The sequence below is a fragment of the Mandrillus leucophaeus genome, unplaced genomic scaffold (genome assembly GCF_000951045.1).
Source record: "Mandrillus leucophaeus isolate KB7577 unplaced genomic scaffold, Mleu.le_1.0 Scaffold248, whole genome shotgun sequence".
Taxonomy (NCBI): domain Eukaryota; kingdom Metazoa; phylum Chordata; class Mammalia; order Primates; family Cercopithecidae; genus Mandrillus; species Mandrillus leucophaeus.
Window position 1 is genome coordinate 1417877 of NW_012102565.1, and position 17387 is coordinate 1435263.

Consider the following 17387-nt stretch of genomic DNA (forward strand, 5'->3'; position numbering starts at 1 on the left):
AAAAACAGACTTCTGCATGTGAGAAATGCCTGTGCCTGACAGTGTCACGGCAGGATCTTCAAGGGGACCAGGAAATCTCCATTCCCCCAACCCTGCCACACATGAGACTCTGCTTTCCTTCTGGAACCAGCTCCCCTGATGCCTCTTTTCTCCCCTCGGGCATTTTGCCTCTTGTTCAGGTGTATCCAGGGCAGCAGTATCTGCAAGGAGGCCAGTACGCACCCAGCACCGCCCAGTTTGCGCCCAGCCCTGGGCAGCCCCCTGCCCCCTCCCCTTCCTACCCTGGGCACAGGCTGCCCCTGCAGCAGGGCATGAGCCAGTCCCTGTCTGTGCCTGGCCCCACGGGACTGCACTACAAGGTAGGGCAGGCTCCTCTAGGCCCTGTGCCGGGCTCCATGCTGAGTGCTGTGGGACAGGGGACCTTGGGGCAGTCCTGTCCTCAAGAGTGACAGGGTGGCTAAAAGGGCCAGCAGGGTGTGTAGGTCCATGTGTGCTCATGGACCACAGCTCTACAGGAGATGGGAGATGGGGGGTGGGGGGGTCCTGACCAGTGTAGGAGCAGCTCCCGGGGTTTGGGATCCACTTCCGAAAGGACCTTTTACAAGATTAATATATCTCAGGGGTATCCAGTGCAGGGAGCAGCAGGCAGGCACCCAAGACATTTGAATGTCCTTTATGGAAAAGTGTCCTCATTCCTTCTGCTTGCTGCAGAGAACTCCAGTGAGAGGATGGGCCCTCGCTGCTGGCCACGCACCCTTTCTGGGTGCATGGGCAGAGTGCACCTCCCTGGGAGCCTGGGTGCGCCGGGTGGTGCAGCTGGGGGGAGGAGAGGAGGAGGGCTTAGTGTGCCTTTATCTTTTCAGCCCCTCCGACCTGTTTGATCATTTTCCTCTGTGGCTGTGATTGCTTTAAGTAGTGTTACTTGTAGATTATTTGGAAAAATACAAGAGAGTGTAAAGAAGACCATGTGTGGTGGGCTTCTAGGGTCAGGTCCAGGGGGCCAGGCTAGAGCCCCAGGTGCATGCAGTTTTCTCTCCTGCAGCCCACAGAGCAGTTCAACGGGCAGGGCGCCAGCTTCAACGGGGGCAGCGTCAGCTACAGCCAGCCTGGCCTGAGTGGGGTAGGGGGCCTGGCTGGGCGGATGGGCCGGGAGGCTCACAGGTTGGGCATATGGAGAGAGGGCGACCGGGCAGGCACCCCTGGGGCTGCCTCCTGTCCACCTCTGTTACCATGGTTTCCAGTGGGTGCTCCATGAACAGATTCCACTCCCATCCACCCTGGCATTCTGCCTTGACTGTTTGTGCTCAACCCTACAGCCTACCCGTTCCATCCCGGGCTATCCCAGTTCCCCACTGCCAGGGAACCCCACGCCACCCATGACCCCAAGCAGCAGCGTCCCTTACATGTCACCAAGCCAAGAGGTCAAGTCTCCCTTCCTGCCTGATCTCAAGCCCAACCTCAACTCCTTGCACTCATCGCCCTCTGGTAAGTCTGTCCACTCTTGGGACAATGGGGTGACAAGGCCAGGGTGGGTATGGGGGAATCACAGGACTCCAAAGAGTCCTGTAGGATCTTGGGGGACAGGGGGTGGCTGCCATATCCCTAAGAAAAGGGCTGGGTGCGGTGGCTCACACTTGTAATCCCAGCACCTTGGGAGGCTGAGCACAAGAGTTCAGGGTTACAGTGAGTATGATCTTGCCACCGCACTTCAACCTGGGTGACAAAGCAAGACCCTGTCTTTAAAAAAAAAAAAAAAAACCAAGGATTCCATCTTCTTAAAGACAAGTCGCTTAGTGCCAAACCTTCACCTTTTTGTTCTGTTTGTGGGTTTCTTTGCAAAGGAGGCTGTGGCTCTTCTCTCTAGAAAAATACCCCTGTGCACAAAATGTTGTATATAATTTCAGGGGATTTATGAACCCCCCGAAGCCCATTCCAGGGAGACCACAGCAGCAGAAGTTGGGGTCGTAGAACTCTAAACGGAGCTGTAGGGCAATTGCAGGTGGCCCTCACACACCTTGGCCTCCTAGTCTCTCTGAAAGCACTGGAAACAGCTTCTGTCTGGATTGGAGACATGTTCCCCTATTATGGTTTAGGGGACTTTGGGCTGGGCTGCCGAGGCAGGAGACAAAAGAGAACATCACGACCAAATGCCCAGGCCTCAGGAGAGATGCTGCCCATGGCCCCAGCCCCAGGGCACCACTCAGGCCTGCCAAGCAGTGCCTGACAGGAGGGGCTCCCTTCGCCAAGGTCCCCGTGGGGAAGGTGACTGGGAAGCCGCTGCCCTCCTTGAGTGGCACAAGATGCTCGGGCTGGGGCAGCCCAGCTCACAGCCAGTGGCCTCTGCTTCCAGGAAGTGGGCCTTGTGACGAGTTGCGGCTGACCTTCCCTGTGCGCGATGGGGTGGTCCTGGAGCCCTTCCGCCTGCAGCACAACCTGGCTGTGAGCAACCACGTCTTCCAGCTGCGAGACTCAGTCTACAAGACCCTGATGCTGAGGTGAGCTCCGCCTGGCCCCCACCTGACCCCCACGTGGTTCTGTTCCTCCTCCCACACTCTCAGGGCCCGTTTTCTGGGTGTCCACCCATCTTCCTAAGCAGGCCTGACCTGGAGTTGCAGTTCAAGTGCTACCACCACGAGGACCGGCAGATGAACACCAACTGGCCAGCCTCGGTGCAGGTCAGCGTCAATGCCACGCCGCTCACCATCGAGCGCGGCGACAACAAGACCTCACACAAGCCACTCTACCTGAAGCACGTGTGTCAGCCAGGCCGCAACACCATCCAGATCACCGTCACCGCCTGCTGCTGCGTGCGTGTCCTGCGGTGCCGTGGGGGCGGTGCCATGGGGTGGGGCGGGGTGTGGGCGGGGCTTGGCCCAGCGGCGCAGTGGGAGCAGAGCCAGGACCTGGGCGGGCCGCCGCCTCCTGCTGTTTTGCTGCCTGCTGCTTGCTGCCTGCTGTAGCGTGTGTGCCCCCTTGGGGGATGGAGAGCAGGCCATGGGGGCTTTATTATTTCAGAAAAATGCGTTGCTTCTCCTTGTTACTGCCTTGTATTTCCATTTTAATCTGTCATCCTTGCCCTTTAGGAAAGCGATTCAGTAATACACCCTAGCTGTTTTCCAGTTAGAATAAATTGACTAGATTTGATGGTCACATTAATTATGTAAGAGAAACCAGGCTGTGCAGAAAGCTCATGGAGCTCGGAGCCCCCAGCTGATCAAGCATTACCAGTTCTAGCAAGCATCAGAGTCACCCTTGGGCTAGAGGAGAAAGGCACGGCTTATGAGTGCACTAGTCAGCCTGGGCATGAGGGCCCTGGGGACGGGGTGGCCACACACCGCAAATTTATGGGATGTGGCAGATGTCAACACAGACCCAGCATCTGTGACTGGATGTGCGAGCAGGGGGGACGTTCAAGGGGACTTGAGTTGATTCTCTTGATGGAGAGGTGGTGACTGGGTGATGATTAGACAGGCAGGATGCCCAGCACAGCTGCAGAGATGGGTACAAGTGTGGGCAGGGTGCTGAGGCCAGGAAAGGCAGCTGGATGGGGCCAAGCCACTGAGGAATGTTGCTGGCTGACCCTCCACCCCCAGCTCACCCTGCCCTCAGCCTTGTCCCTCCCCCACCTGGCAGCCCCTGACACACACTCCCCTGCACACCCTTTACCTGGCCAGGGTGGCCCCTGGCCTAATTCTCCCCAACGACACCAACAACATCCTCCCGTTGTTTTGCAGTCCCACCTCTTCGTGCTGCAGCTAGTGCACCGCCCATCCGTCCGCTCAGTGCTGCAGGGCCTCCTCAAAAAGCGCCTCCTGCCTGCCGAGCACTGCATCACCAAGAGTGAGTGGCCCCTGCCCCTCAGCTGCCAGGCAGCCATCCGCACTCTATGTGGCCCATGCCCAAGCCAAACAATCCTCCTTGCGGGCACCTCCTCATGCCACACCAGGTCATCTCCTTGGACAGGTGGCTCTGCAGTAGGGGCAGTGGTTAGCTCCAGGTGGCCCCTCAGAGTTGTCAGTGGGTCAGTAAGTGGGTCCCTGCCTAGTTGGTATCCCCATTCACACCTCCCCATCTTGAGGACCCTTTACTCAAGTCCATTACCTTGTTGATGTCAGTAAAGCGGAACTTCAGCAGTGGCACCATCCCTGGCACCCCTGGGCCCAACGGAGAGGACGGGGTGGAGCAGACAGCTATCAAGGTGTCCCTGAAGTGCCCCATCACCTTCCGCAGGATCCAGCTTCCCGCCCGAGGTCATGACTGTCGCCACATACAGGTAGGTGGTTACTGCAGAACCTTGGCGGAATTTGCTGCTGCTAAAATATCTTGAGTCAATACATCAGTGTCATTCTCTGGACAGACATGAACTCCTAGTGCCTTGGCTGTCAGGCTGACAGGACAGGCCTCCCCCGTCAAGGAGGCAGGTGGGCCTGGCTCCCCCAAGACTAGGCTATTTTTTCTTCCAAATATAATTATCATTTTACTAACTTTTTTACTGCCTGCTTCATTATGGGTTCAAGTTTATTTATTTATTTATTTAATTATTTTTATTTTTTTTGAGATGTACTCCCACTCTGTCGCCCAGGCTGGAGTGCGGTGGCACGATCCCGGCTCACTGCAAGCTCCGCCTCCCAGGTCTACGCCATTCTCCTGCCTCAGCCTCCTGAGTAGCTGGGACTACAGGCCCCCGCCACCACGCCTGGTTAATTTTTTGTATTTTTTTTTAGTAGAGACGGGGGCCACCATGCTCGGTTAATTTTTTATATTTTTTTTTAGTAGAGACGGGGTTTCACCATCTTAGCCAGGATGGTCTTGATCTCCTGACCTCATGATCCACCTGCCTCAGCCTCCCAAAGTGCTGGGATTACAGGCGGGAGCCACTGCATCCGGCCAAGAGTTCACGTTTTGAAAGGCATAAGGTTGCAGGGTCCAGTCTTCCTGCCCTACCAGCAAGGGTGACTATTGTTAGCGTGTCTGTCTTTGCAGAAATACTGTGGGTATGGACAAATAGACGCACAGCGCACTGTCTCTGTAGTTACGTAGTGGTCCCTATTGCACAAACTGCTCTGTGCTGTCATTTTTCTTCTTGTAATACCATGTTCTGAGGCCGGGTGCGGTGACTCATGCCTGTAATCCCAGCACTTTGGGAGGCCAAGGCGGGTGGATCACGAGGTAAGGAGTTCGAGACCAGCCTGGCCAGCATGGTGAAACCCTGTCCCTACTAAAAATGTAAAAATTAGCTGGGGCATGGTGTGTGCCTGTAATCCCAGCTACTCAGGAGGCTGAGGTAGGAGAATCGCTTGAACCCGGGAGGCAGAGGTTGCAGTGAGCTGAGATCGAGCCACTGCACTCCAGCCTGGGCGACAGAGCGAGACTCTCTTTCAAAACAAAACAAACAAAAACACCATGTTCTGGAAGTGGGTCCTAGTCAGCACAGCTGCCCGATTCTTGCTTTGGCCACATGGCATTCCAGTCCCAGTGAGAGCTGTTTGGGCTGTTCCCAACCTTGATCCATTAGAATGATGGTGCGGGGAAAACCTGGTAAATTAAGTATCTCAGATATGCATGTAAATAAGTCACACATTCCTGAAAATGGATTGCAGAGTGACCAGGTCTTCCCTGTCCTGCCCACAATGAGAAACTGATTTTCTCCCCATCTCTCTGTAGTGCTTTGACCTGGAGTCATACCTGCAGCTCAACTGTGAGCGGGGGACTTGGAGGTGTCCTGTGTGCAAGTGAGTCTCAGATGCAATGTGTGATGGGGGAGGGGCTGGTGCTTTTAGAGGCTTTCATGGGTGAAACCTCCAGTGGCATCATCAAAGACACAAGCCTGGTGGGAGAAGTCGCTGCATGGACTGGGATTGTGCAGCTCAGTGCAGAGAGCTCATATAGGGTGGCCTTACGCAGGGTCATCTCATGCAGTCATCTTGTGCAGAGTCACTTCATACAGGGTCACCACATGCACAGGATCACCTCTTATTATCACCTCACACGAGGGTCAGTCATACAGGGTCACCTTGTACTGTCACCTCACACAGGGTCAGCTCACACAGAGTTACCTTGTTCAGTTGCCTCACATAGGATTGCCTCATCCTGGGTCACAGCTGACAGGGCTGAGAAATGACAGGGCCTGTGCCCAGGACAAGGTTGTGTAAGGTCTCTAAGCTGTGTCCCTTTTTTTTCCCACAGCAAGACAGCTTTGCTGGAGGGCCTGGAGGTGGACCAGTACATGCTGGGCATCCTGATTTACATTCAGAAGTAAGCATCCTTTTCCTGTGATCCCTGCATCTGTGGCCACTGGAGGGCAGCCCCAGGACGTGTAGGGGGATGTCCCTTGCCAAGTGCAGCCTTCCAGCCTCTTTCCAGCATGGAGCAGGCTGCATTCCAGGCCAGAGACAGCGTGTGTGTCCTACCTGAGTGTTGGTGCTGGGCCCAGCGTCCTGCTGGGCGTGGAAGGTGCTGGGTGGCAGCAAGCATTTGAGGGGGGGAAACTGCCTGAAAACTTAGCCCAGGGCTGGGAGGGGCAGTGGGTACCGGGTCAGCAGCAGGCCAGGAGGTAACCATTCCCCACATGTCCCTGCCCAGCTCTGACTATGAGGAGATCACCATCGACCCCACATGCAGCTGGAAGCCAGTGCCCGTGAAGCCTGACATGCACATCAAGGAGGAGCCGGACGGGCCGGCACTGAAGCGCTGCCGCACCGTGAGCCCCGCCCACGTGCTCATGCCCAGCGTGATGGAGATGATCGCCGCCCTGGGCCCCGGCGCTGCCCCCTTTGCCCCCCTGCAGCCCCCCTCAGTCCCTGCCCCCAGCGACTACCCTGGCCAGGGTAAGTACAGCAGGCTAGCCTTGAACCTCAGATGACCCTGGGCATATGGCCCCTCTCCCCAGATCAGTCTCCTCACCTGCAAGAATGTGGCTATGCAAGCTGCACACCTAGGTTATCAGTGTTTCCACACAAAACATGCCATGGGGCACCTCCCGCTCCTCCCATCTCAGGGACGTGGCGGTGAAGGCATAGTCTCGGCTATGGTCCTAGGAAACAGACAGTGGGGCTTCCACCCTTCCTTCCCCCTGTTTGGAGTAAGGGGCTCTTGGCTGGAACACCTCCACAGACTGGCCCCATCTGGGGCCCCCCTCTGGGACCCACCTCACACGCGTGGTGCGTGCGTTTGTGGCTGCTCCCATTCCTATAACCTCCGAGACCTTCACTCCTAGGAATGTCCCAAGGCCAATTCCCTTGGCAGCAATGAGAAGAAATGCCCTTTTCCAAATAGCGACTTCTGCAAAACCCGCTGTTGTTTGTGGGTGAGCACTGCAAGTCCCACCCATGCCACAGCAAGCCTCCCTCCTGGCCCCTCTGCCAGCGGTAGCCTTCCCCAGCCCTCACCCAGGCCCCAACTCTCCTCTTGCAGGTTCCAGCTTCCTGGGGCCTGGAACTTTCCCTGAGTCCTTCCCGCCCACCACGCCCAGCACCCCAAACCTTGCTGAGTTCACCCCGGGGCCACCCCCCATCTCCTACCAGTCTGACATTCCCAGCAGCCTCCTGACTCCAGAGAAATCTACCGCCTGCCTACCAGGCCAGGTCAGTGCCATGCTGAGAGGCCAAGGGGGCTTGTCTCCCCAGGGAAGCCCCTGAGCTGTTTTAACAAGTTCTTCTCTGTGTCTTCAGATGGCACCAGCAGGTCACCTGGACCCCACTCACAATCCTGGGACACCAGGACTACACACCTCCAACCTTGGGGCCCCTCCAGGTCCCCAGCTGCACCATTCAAACCCTCCCTCAGCGTCCCGGCAGTCCTTGGGCCAAGCGAGCTTAGGGCCCACGGGTGAACTGGCCTTCAGTCCTGCCACAGGCGTGATGGGGCCCCCCAGCATGTCTGGAGCTGGGGAGGCCCCGGAACCAGCTCTGGACGTGAGTACCAGGCCCCATGCCAGGGAGTGCGTGGGAGCCAGGGCTAGAGGTGGTGTGTCTGTTGTCCCTGGGTTCCGAGTGTGTTGTGGAAGGGAAGACAGTGACCCCTCAGAGAGCCGGTCAGATGAGATCAACTAAATGCAGCTTTTGTTCACGAGTCAGATACCTGGAGTAGCTGTGGGTGGGATGCGATGTACCACATTTGTGTTCATGAGGGGCCTGGATGCCATACGGGCGACGCAGAGTCCTCAGAGGAGACTGTGCTGGAAGCTGACAGCGCGGTCCTTTGAGTCAGATTTCATCTGTCCATTTGCTCAGTAGCCCTGGGCCTTGACTCACAGGTAGAATGGGAGTGCATACTCAGTACATGGAAGACAGGACTGACTGTCCCTGGACCATAATAGAAACTCATTGAAGTTCAACATGAAAAAAGTTAGGAAGAACAGCTCCAAGCAGAAAATCCTAGGGGCGTGGAATTCCACCACCAGCATTCACCTTGGGGAATCATGGTGGGGATCCCCACGCAGGCCGGTGCACAGAGAATGTGTGGAGTGGCTGTGCTCCCTCACATCCCGTTTCCTGGTGGTATTGAACAGCATGTTGCGAGCTGTTCTGGCCTCAGCAGCCTTGCAGGGAGGTCCCGGGGATGGCGTGTGCCTCTTTGAGCACATGCAGGCCTATAGTGGGGCCCTGCACCCAGCCTGTGTGTGGGGAGGGGCTGCTCAGCATCCCCACTGCACCTGGATGGGATGTAGTGACAGGATGGTCACTCAGGTGTGGCCAGTGACCAAAGCTGCTAACATAGTTCACTTTGTCCTCAGCTGCTCCCAGAACTGACCAACCCTGATGAGCTACTGTCCTACTTGGGACCGCCCGACCTCCCCACAAACAACAATGACGACCTGCTCTCTCTGTTTGAGAACAACTGATCCTGTGTTTACCCCAGGCCCGGCGGGGACACGCTCACAGATGTCACCACAGCCCTGCCCTTCATGCCCAGCCCCCTGAGACACCCGGTGGTCTCTCCCAAACCTCCCCCAAAACACACCTGGAGCCAGAGCCTTCTGCCGCCAGCCCTGTGCTCGATTGGAGGGGCTCCCAGCCCGGCAGCCCTTGCCACCTCCCTCTACCAAGCCTGCTGCTGCAGAACGGTTTTTGCTGAGGTGCCCCTGCCCAGCCCTCTCCAGCCTTGTCTACGCACACCTCACACCCCTGGTCTCACAGCCTCACACCTTGTCCTTCCACCCCTGCCTGCCCCCGCCCAGCCTGCTTCTTGTCCAGCATTGATCCTTCTGTTTCAACAACTCCAACACTGGGCAGAGCTGGGCATCTGGCGGGGCTGGCTCTGTCCCCTGCACCTTTGGCTCCAGTGGTCCCTGTGCCTGGCAGTCCAGCTCTTGGAACCTCGCTGAATGGCAGCCTCTTGGGGGCCTGGAGCTCTGGCAGCCCAGCCATGTGTCGTGTCGGGTTCCTCTCCCCACCCCAGCTTCAGGCAGAATCCTCGGGGTGGGGGAGCTACAAAGCACAACAATGTACATAGTGTAGAAACACTAACAGCTGGGAAAGGGGAGCCAGCTGTCCAGCCAGCATGTTCCTGTTGTACAGCCCAGTCTCCCTGTGCACTCTGCTCCTTCCCACGTGCAGACAGATCAGGGAGGAACCTCCATTGGGTGGGGGACAATGAGCTTCGGCCCGGCCGAGGGGGGTGGGTGGGCTCTCAGATTCAGCTCTGTGTAAAGATTCTCTAGCAGGCTGCGCTCCCAAGTTCCCCGTTTCTGTGAAAGTGAAGAATTAGTACAGCTGTGTTTTTTAAAGCCACCTCTCCGTCTCCACCCCATGGTTCCACACCCAGGTGGGGAGGAGGAAGCCACTGCATCTGTTGGCTCAGGGCCCCAGCCTGTGCGAGCAGGGCGCCTGGGCTGTTGTGTCTCCTGTCTGTGCCGATCTCTATTAAAAGACTCCCTCTTGGTGGGCCTGGCCGAGTCCCTCCTTCATGCTCCCAGGGACTATTTTCTCCCCTGTAAGCCAGCGACCTGCCTAAAGCTTGGGCCTCTGTGCCTGCAAAGCCTGTGCAGGCTCTGGGGGCCGGGTCGACCTTCTAGTGGCTTTTGGGACCCCAGGTTGAGCTCTGGATGTTCCAAGCTAAGGCTCAGCTATTCCCGCCCCATAGTAAATTTCCTTTTCCCTGGAATTTTCCAAGTTGGCTTCAGCTGAAGAGCTATTTTGTGAAGCGTTCCAGGCTTGCCCAGGAGAGACATTTGCCACTATGTCACCTTATCTGGGCTTGCCCTGGGGCACTGAGCCAGCTGTTTGGCAGTCCCAGCCCAGCCAGGGGCTCCTTCTCAGCTCTTGTCCCTGGGAGGCCTCTGCTTGTCACTTACCAGAGATTGCAGATGTGTGTCCTGCCTACCATCTGCCTGTCCAGCTTGGTGGGGGTCTGGGTCACCCTTTCCTCCTGTCCTGGGCCCCATCCTTGAGGGCCTTCCCAGTCAGCCAGCAGGAGAGGCAAGAACTGGGGGAACATGGGAACCTAGGGGAGGAGGGGAGCTCTGGGCATCCTCAGGCTGGCAGCCAAGGCCTGCCCCTTGAGGCACTAGAGGAGGGCATCTGTCTGTGGGAGCCCAGAGGCTGCAGGGAGGAGAAGGAGGGAGGTGTCTGGTGTGAGCATTGTTCCTGCAACATTTGGGACCACACAGGTGGGCTTCCTTGTTTCCTGACAAAGTCTCTGTTTCCAGCTCTTCTGCCCTCTCTGGACGAGGGAACAGAAGTGGAGGAAACAAAAGAAGCAGCAGTGCATACACTCCTGGTGCTGGGTGTGGAGACAGCCCAGTGCTGTCCCACTCAGCCATGGCCTGATCCAGGCCGCGGGCCCTGCTTTCTTGGGTGTCAAACAACTGTGTCCTGAACATCTGATGCACCACCTGCCCTGCCTGTTGCAAACGTGATGCTCCTGGATGGAGTGGAGAAACCGGAAGACTGGGACAAGCAAAAGACTGCAAACAACCCAGAAGCCCATCCTCAGAAGGCTGGAGAAATGATAGAGGAATGCGTGGGCACCGTGGCCCTGTGCTCCGTCACGAACACATCTCAGAAACAACGTGGGGTGAAAAAGCAAGACAGTTCATACAGTATGATGCCATTTTTATAAATCTCAAAACCAAATACGTATGGGATTCATACCCAGGTGCTAAAGTCACCAAGGAGGGCAGGGAGTCAGCACGACACAGTGCTCACCCACGGGGAGGGGACGGGGCCGCGCTCAGGGAAGGGCAGAGATGCTGGAGGTTCTGAACCTCAGGGTCAGTGGTGGCTTCATGGGTTTCACTTTATTGTACTTTCTGTGTCACATATTTTCTTGTGTATGTGCCAAGTATTGCATAAAAACCAAAAGGCTGACCAGACCTAACAACGCTCCACCCAAACAGCAGCAGAACACACGTTCCTAAGTGCACAGCGAATATCCTCCAGGACAGACCACATGTTAGTGTACAAAGCAAGTCCCAGTAAATTAGAGAGTGGAATCCTGCAAACTACCTTCTCCAATCACGATAGAATAAAACCGGAAATCTATACCAGAAGGAAAATGAAAATTCACACATACATAGAAATTCAACACACTTTTTAACAACCAAAGAGTCAAAGGAGAAATCACTAGGAAAATTAGAAAATAGAGATGGATAAAAATACAACATGCCAGAACTTAAGGAATGAGGCAAAGACTGCTCTGAGGGAAGTTTATAGCTGCAAATGCCAACATTTTAAAAGAAGCGACATCTTGGCTGGGTGTGGTGGCTCACACCTGTAATCCCAGCACTTTGGGAGGCTGTGTCAGGCAGATTACCTGAGGTCAGGAGTTTGAGACCAACCTGGCCAACATGGTGAAACCCTGTCTCTACTGAAAATACAAAAATTAGCCAGGCGTAGTGGCTCACACCTATAATCCCAGCTACTCATGAGGCTGAGGCAGGAAAATCACTTGAACCCAGGAGGCAGAAGTTGCAGTGAGCTGAGATCACGCCATTGCACTCCAGCCTGGGCAACAGAGTAAGACTCTGTCTCAAAAAAAATATTCCTAGAAAGATACAAATGACCAAAACTGTCCCAGGAAAAACAGAAAATCTGAACAGGGCCAGGCGCAGTGGCTCACACCTGTGATCCCAGCACTTGGGGAGAACTAATGAGGTAGGAGGATGGCCTGAGGCCAGGAGTTCGAGACCAGCCTGGGCAACAGAGACCCTGCCTCTACAAAAACTTTAAAAATAAATTGGGTGTGATGGCATGTGCCTGAAGCCCCAGCTACTTGGGAGGCTGAAGCAGGAGGATAGCTAGAGCCCAGGAGTTCAAAGCTGCAATGACCTATGACGACATCACTGCACTCCAGCCAGGATTGAGGCAGAGACAGAGACCTTACCTCAAAAAAAGAAGAAAAATGAAAATATCTGAACCAACGTAAAACACATAGGTAGAACCAGTCATCAAAAGCTTCCCAACAAAGAAAAGCCCAGGACCAGATGGTGAATTCTACCAAACACTAAAGAATGGACATAAATCCCCAAATTCTCCCAAACATTGCAGAGGAAAAAACACTTCCTAACTCTCCCAACTCATGTGAGGGGTCAGCTTCGCTCCCTTCAGTCCCTCCCACTCTGCCCCAGCTCCCTCCAGTGGCCCTCCCCAGCAGGCAGTGGCCCCCATCTCGGCCCTATGTAACTGTACCCACTGTGGGTCTCCTCCTTGCCACCCTTCCAACCTTCCAGGCTTTGGTAGCCATTGAGACAGCCCATCCTGCCAGCCCTGGATGGGAGGGCAAGACATGACTGGCTCTGGATGGCCTGTCACCCAAGTTGCTTCAAAGAGAAGCCAGGGACATCAGTGCAGTTGGATGCACAGTGCAGTAGGTTTTGGTAAGTGCACATGCTTGTGTACCTGCCCTTCGAAACCTGACAGACCAGCCCACACCCCACCCCAGGTCATCACTGTTCTGGCCCCTGTCACCAGAGATTAATTTTGCCCTTTCTGAAACTTTATGTCAGTGAATATTAGAGTGTGCCCTACTGTTAACTGGTCCTTAAAGTTTCTATGTTTATTTTCTTTTTTTTAAGATGGAGTCTTGCTCTGTCACCCAGGCTGGAGTGCAGTGGCATGATCTCGGCTCACTGCAACCTCTGCCTCCCGGGTTCAAGCGATTCTCCTGCCTTAGCCTCCTGAGTGGCTGGGATTACAGCCTTGCGCCATTACACCTGGCTAATTGTAATTTTAGTAGAGATGGGGTTTCACCATGTTGGTCAGGCTGGTCTCGAACTCCTGACCTCATGATCCACCTGCCTCGGTCTCCCAAAGTGCTGGGATTACAGGCGTGAGCCACCATGCCTGGCCTTTTTATTTTCATTTAACTGTATATTGTTCTTGTTCATTCTCTCAGTTACCACCTAGAAGGGAGGATTAATGGGTACCCTTCCCCAACGTCCTATACCCCAGCTCTTCTCTGACCAAGTCTTGAACTCTTTCATGGTACATTAGCCAGGACTCGTTAGGTTGCAAGTGACGGTGACCAATTCAAACCATCTAAGAAAGGAAGGGGCTCAAAATAGCAGTCCTGAAAGGGCCCCAGAGGCAGCTGGACATGAATAGGCATCCTTTCAGGATGACCTCTTGGCCTCTGTGTGTGAGTTTCACCCTCAACCAGCTGCTTCTGTGAACTTGAGATCCAAGCTCCGGAGCCTCACTTCTCATTAATTCACCCCAGAAAAGAGGTGATGATCACTATCCTTCTGGTTCCAAGTTTAAAATCCCAGGGATGGGCTCTGGTTGACTCAACCAGGTAGGGACCCACCCACACAGAGTGGGGTCAGGAGCACTGCCCAAAGGAAGGGAAGTAGTTATCACAAGAGGGAGTACAGAAGGCTTCCCATTGCCTTGGGATGCAGCCCTTCCCTGCTCCCAGTAGTCTCCATATTACCCAGTTCCTGCCCATCTACCTTCTGGGTCAGGCTTCGGCTGAGATGTCATTCCCGGGGGAACCCTCTGCTTCCAGGACAAGTCAAGGCCTCCTCCTGAAGCCTCAATTCACTTTGTGGACTGCCTTTCATGGTTCCCATCATAGCCGATCAGTTAAACAGTGCTGTGATTGTTCTTCCCACTTTTTATTTATTTTTTAGAGATGGCGGGGGGGTGTCACTCTGTCACCAGGTGGAGTGCAGTGGTACAATCACAGCTCACTGCAGGGTTGACCTCCTGGGCATAAGCACTCCTCTCATCTCAGCCTCCCGAGTAGCTAGGGCCACAGGCTTACACCACCATGCCCGGCTAATTTTTTTTTTTTTTAAGCCGAGTCTCACTCTGTCGCCCAGGCTGGAGTGCAGTGACGCGATCTCGGCTCACTATAACCTCCACCTCCTGGATTCAAGCGATTCTCCTGCCTCAGCCTCCCGAGTAGCCGGGATTACAGGCGTTTGCCACCAAGCCCAACTAATTTTTGTATTTTTAGTAGAGATGGGGTTTCACCATGTTGGCCAGGCTGGTTATGAACTCCTGACCTCAAGTGATCCCGCCACCTACGCCTCCCAAAGTGCTGGGATTACAGGAGTGAGCCACTGCGCCCGGCCCCGGCCCCACACTATTTATTTTAATAAAGTTAAAAAGTAATGCAATGGTAAGTGCAGTGGCTCACACCTGTGCAGTGGCTCACACCTGTAATCCCAGCACTTTGTGAAGTAAAGGCAGGAGGATCGCCTAAATCCAGAAGTTCAAGACCAGCTTGGACAACAAAGTGAGACCCTGTCTCTACAAAAAAAATTTTTTAATTAGCCAGGTGTGGTGGAGCACACCTGTGTAGTCCCAGCTACTTGGGAGGCTGAGAAGGGATGATCACTTGAGCCCGGGAGTTTGAGGCTGCAGGGAGCTATCTTGGTGCCACTACACTCTAGCCTGGGTGACAGAGCAAGACTCAAAAAAACAACAAAAATAAAAATAAATTTAAAAGAATAATGCAGTGAGCACCCACATAACCTTGAGATTCACCAATCTGTCTCTAAAAAACCAAAATAAAAATAAAATTAAAAGAATAGTGCGGTGAGCACCCACATAACCTTGAGATTCACCAATTGTTAACATCTTGCCACATTTGCTCACATGCTCTCTCTCTCTCTCTCCATATGTCTATTTTTATATGCACACACCTTTTTTTTTTTTGTTGCCAACTTTGGAAAGTAAGTTGCAGACAAAATAAATACTTCATCTCTAAATACTTCTGTATGCATGTTGGAAAAAAATTTAACTTTTATTTTTCCTTTTTTTTTTTTCTGAGACAAATTCTTGCTCTGTCACCCAGGCAGGGGTGCAGGGGTGCACTCACAGCTCACTGAAGCCCCCACCTCAATCCTCCTACCTCAGCCTACCAAGTAGCTGGGACTCCAGGCACATGCCCCCACACCTGGCTATTGTGTGTGTGTGTGTGTGTGAAGACAGAGTTTCACGCTACTGCCCAGGATGGTCTCGAACTTCCGGGTTCAAGCAATCTGCTCACCTCAGCTTCCCAAAGTGCTGGGATCACAGACTTGAACCACCATATCCAGCCAGCACGTTTTCATATGTAACCACATTACCATTGTCACAGCTCAGAAAATTAACAATACTACCATCCCTTGGTATCCATGGGGGATTAGTTCCAGGACCTCCTGTGGATACCAAAATACACAAATGCTCAAGTCCTGTGTATAAAGTGCCATAGAATTTCCATATCTTTCTCTATGCCTTATTTACATTTTTTCTTTTATTTTCTTAACTGATATAAACAACTACACATTTATAGGGTGCATAGTGATGTTTTGATACATGTAATGTATAGTGATGAGATCAGGGTATTTATCTGGAACATTTATCATTTATTTTTGTTGGGAACATTCAATATTCTCTTTCTAGCTATTTGAAATGATGAAACACAGTCATCCTAAAATGCTGTAGGCCACTAGAACTTAGCCCACCTATCTAGCTGTAATTTTATGTCCTTTAACAAATCTCTGTCTACCCACTTCCTCCTACCCTTTCTACCCATGCTGTATGCTTTAAATCACCTCTAGGCCAGGTGCAGCAGCTCACATCTATAATCCCAGGACTTTGGGAGACCAAGGCAGGCAGATTGCTTGAGCTCAGGAGTTCAAGACCAGCCTGGGCAACATGGTGAAACCTCGTCTCTACAAAAAATACAAAACTTAGCCGGGTGTGGTGGTGTGTACCTGTAGTCCCAGCTACCCAGGAGGCTGAGGTAGGAGGATCACTTGAGCCCCAGAGGCGGAGTTGTAGTGAGCCGAGATTGCCCCGCTGCACACTCCAGCCTGGGTGACAGAGTGAGACCTCGTCTCAAAAAAAAGTAAAATTTTAAAAAACATTAAAATAATTTCTAGATTACTTATAATACCTAAGACAATGTAAATAGTTGTTATACTATATTGTTTTTATTTGTATTATCTTTATGGTTGTATTATTTTTATTTTCCCCCAAAATATTTTTGATCTGAAGTTGGTTGAATCTGTGGATGCAGAATCGGTGGATACAGAGAGTAATTCCATAGCATCATTTATTATATTTGTATGCTCCAGTTATAACTTCTTTTTTCAACAGAATCCAATCAACACATTTTGTGCCGGTTGTTGTGTCTCTTTAGTCTCTTTTAATCTAAAACAGTCTTTTTTTTTTTAATTACATTGATCTTTTCGCACAGTTCAGGACAGTCGTCTTATAGAATGTCCCCTAAGCATTCCCTCCTGATATCATTTACTCTTTCCTTTATTATCGTATTTCCTGTCACTTGAAAGATAAGGCTGGAGCCTGATTAAACATTTTTGACCTGAGGAGACCCTCATTTTTCACCTGTTTTCCTGGCTAGACTGTAAGCTCCATGAGGGCAGTGTCATCCTGACATGCTCCAGTGCTAGCAATATTTGTCAAAGAAATTAACCCTGGAAAAAGGGAGCAAACACACCTCCTGCTTGTCTTGTCTGGGTGTTATCATGTCCACTCAGCCTGTGAATGTCCTGGCTAAGGAAGTGTACTCTGCAGGGTGAAGTGGGACATGGAGGTATCCAGTGAACATGTGCTGGTTTGGTTAAGGAAGTGCCTGCTAGTCTACTGTGATAGGATTTGTAATTGAGTGGGACTGATGGGTGGCCCAGGAGTCACAGCTCGGGGCCAGGGGTCTACTGTTAAAAGAACCCTCAATCACAGCATAGCAAGGAATGCCAGGCACCACCCAGACACCTGCCTGCTCCCTCTGCCTTGGTGGCAGGAACCCCCATTTTTAGCTGGACACTCTGCTGACCAGGAGAACAGACTCCCTTTCCAGATGCTTCTGCAGCTCTGTGCGGCCACTGTCTGTGGCCAGGCAGTGGGATATCGAAGGATGTCTCCTTAGAGGGTGGGATGTGCCCCCTCTGCGCTGTTTTTCCTTCCTGCTTCTGGGATGTGGATGTGCTGCTC

At 53.2% G+C, this 17387-nt stretch overlaps 1 protein-coding gene across 3 annotated transcripts in view; it reads left to right on the forward strand.

Moving 5' to 3' along the window:
• Nucleotides 1-11075, forward strand: part of ZMIZ2 (zinc finger, MIZ-type containing 2) — a 13749-nt gene extending 2674 nt beyond the window's left edge. For 2 of the 3 annotated variants that reach the window (XM_011983261.1, XM_011983260.1), the window contains exons 6-17: nucleotides 180-359; nucleotides 1317-1485; nucleotides 2351-2495; nucleotides 2597-2807; nucleotides 3735-3840; nucleotides 4116-4273; nucleotides 5665-5732; nucleotides 6187-6255; nucleotides 6583-6827; nucleotides 7414-7583; nucleotides 7671-7913; nucleotides 8735-11075. In XM_011983261.1, coding sequence (XP_011838651.1) covers nucleotides 180-359; nucleotides 1317-1485; nucleotides 2351-2495; nucleotides 2597-2807; nucleotides 3735-3840; nucleotides 4116-4273; nucleotides 5665-5732; nucleotides 6187-6255; nucleotides 6583-6827; nucleotides 7414-7583; nucleotides 7671-7913; nucleotides 8735-8842 — 1872 coding nt within the window. In that variant the 3' untranslated portion in view covers nucleotides 8843-11075. Of the gene's footprint in view, nucleotides 1-179; nucleotides 360-1042; nucleotides 1121-1316; nucleotides 1486-2350; nucleotides 2496-2596; nucleotides 2808-3734; nucleotides 3841-4115; nucleotides 4274-5664; nucleotides 5733-6186; nucleotides 6256-6582; nucleotides 6828-7413; nucleotides 7584-7670; nucleotides 7914-8734 lie in introns of all 3 variants that reach the window. The other variant, XM_011983259.1, reaches the window with a different exon arrangement.
• Nucleotides 11076-17387: the final 6312 nt, after the last annotated feature.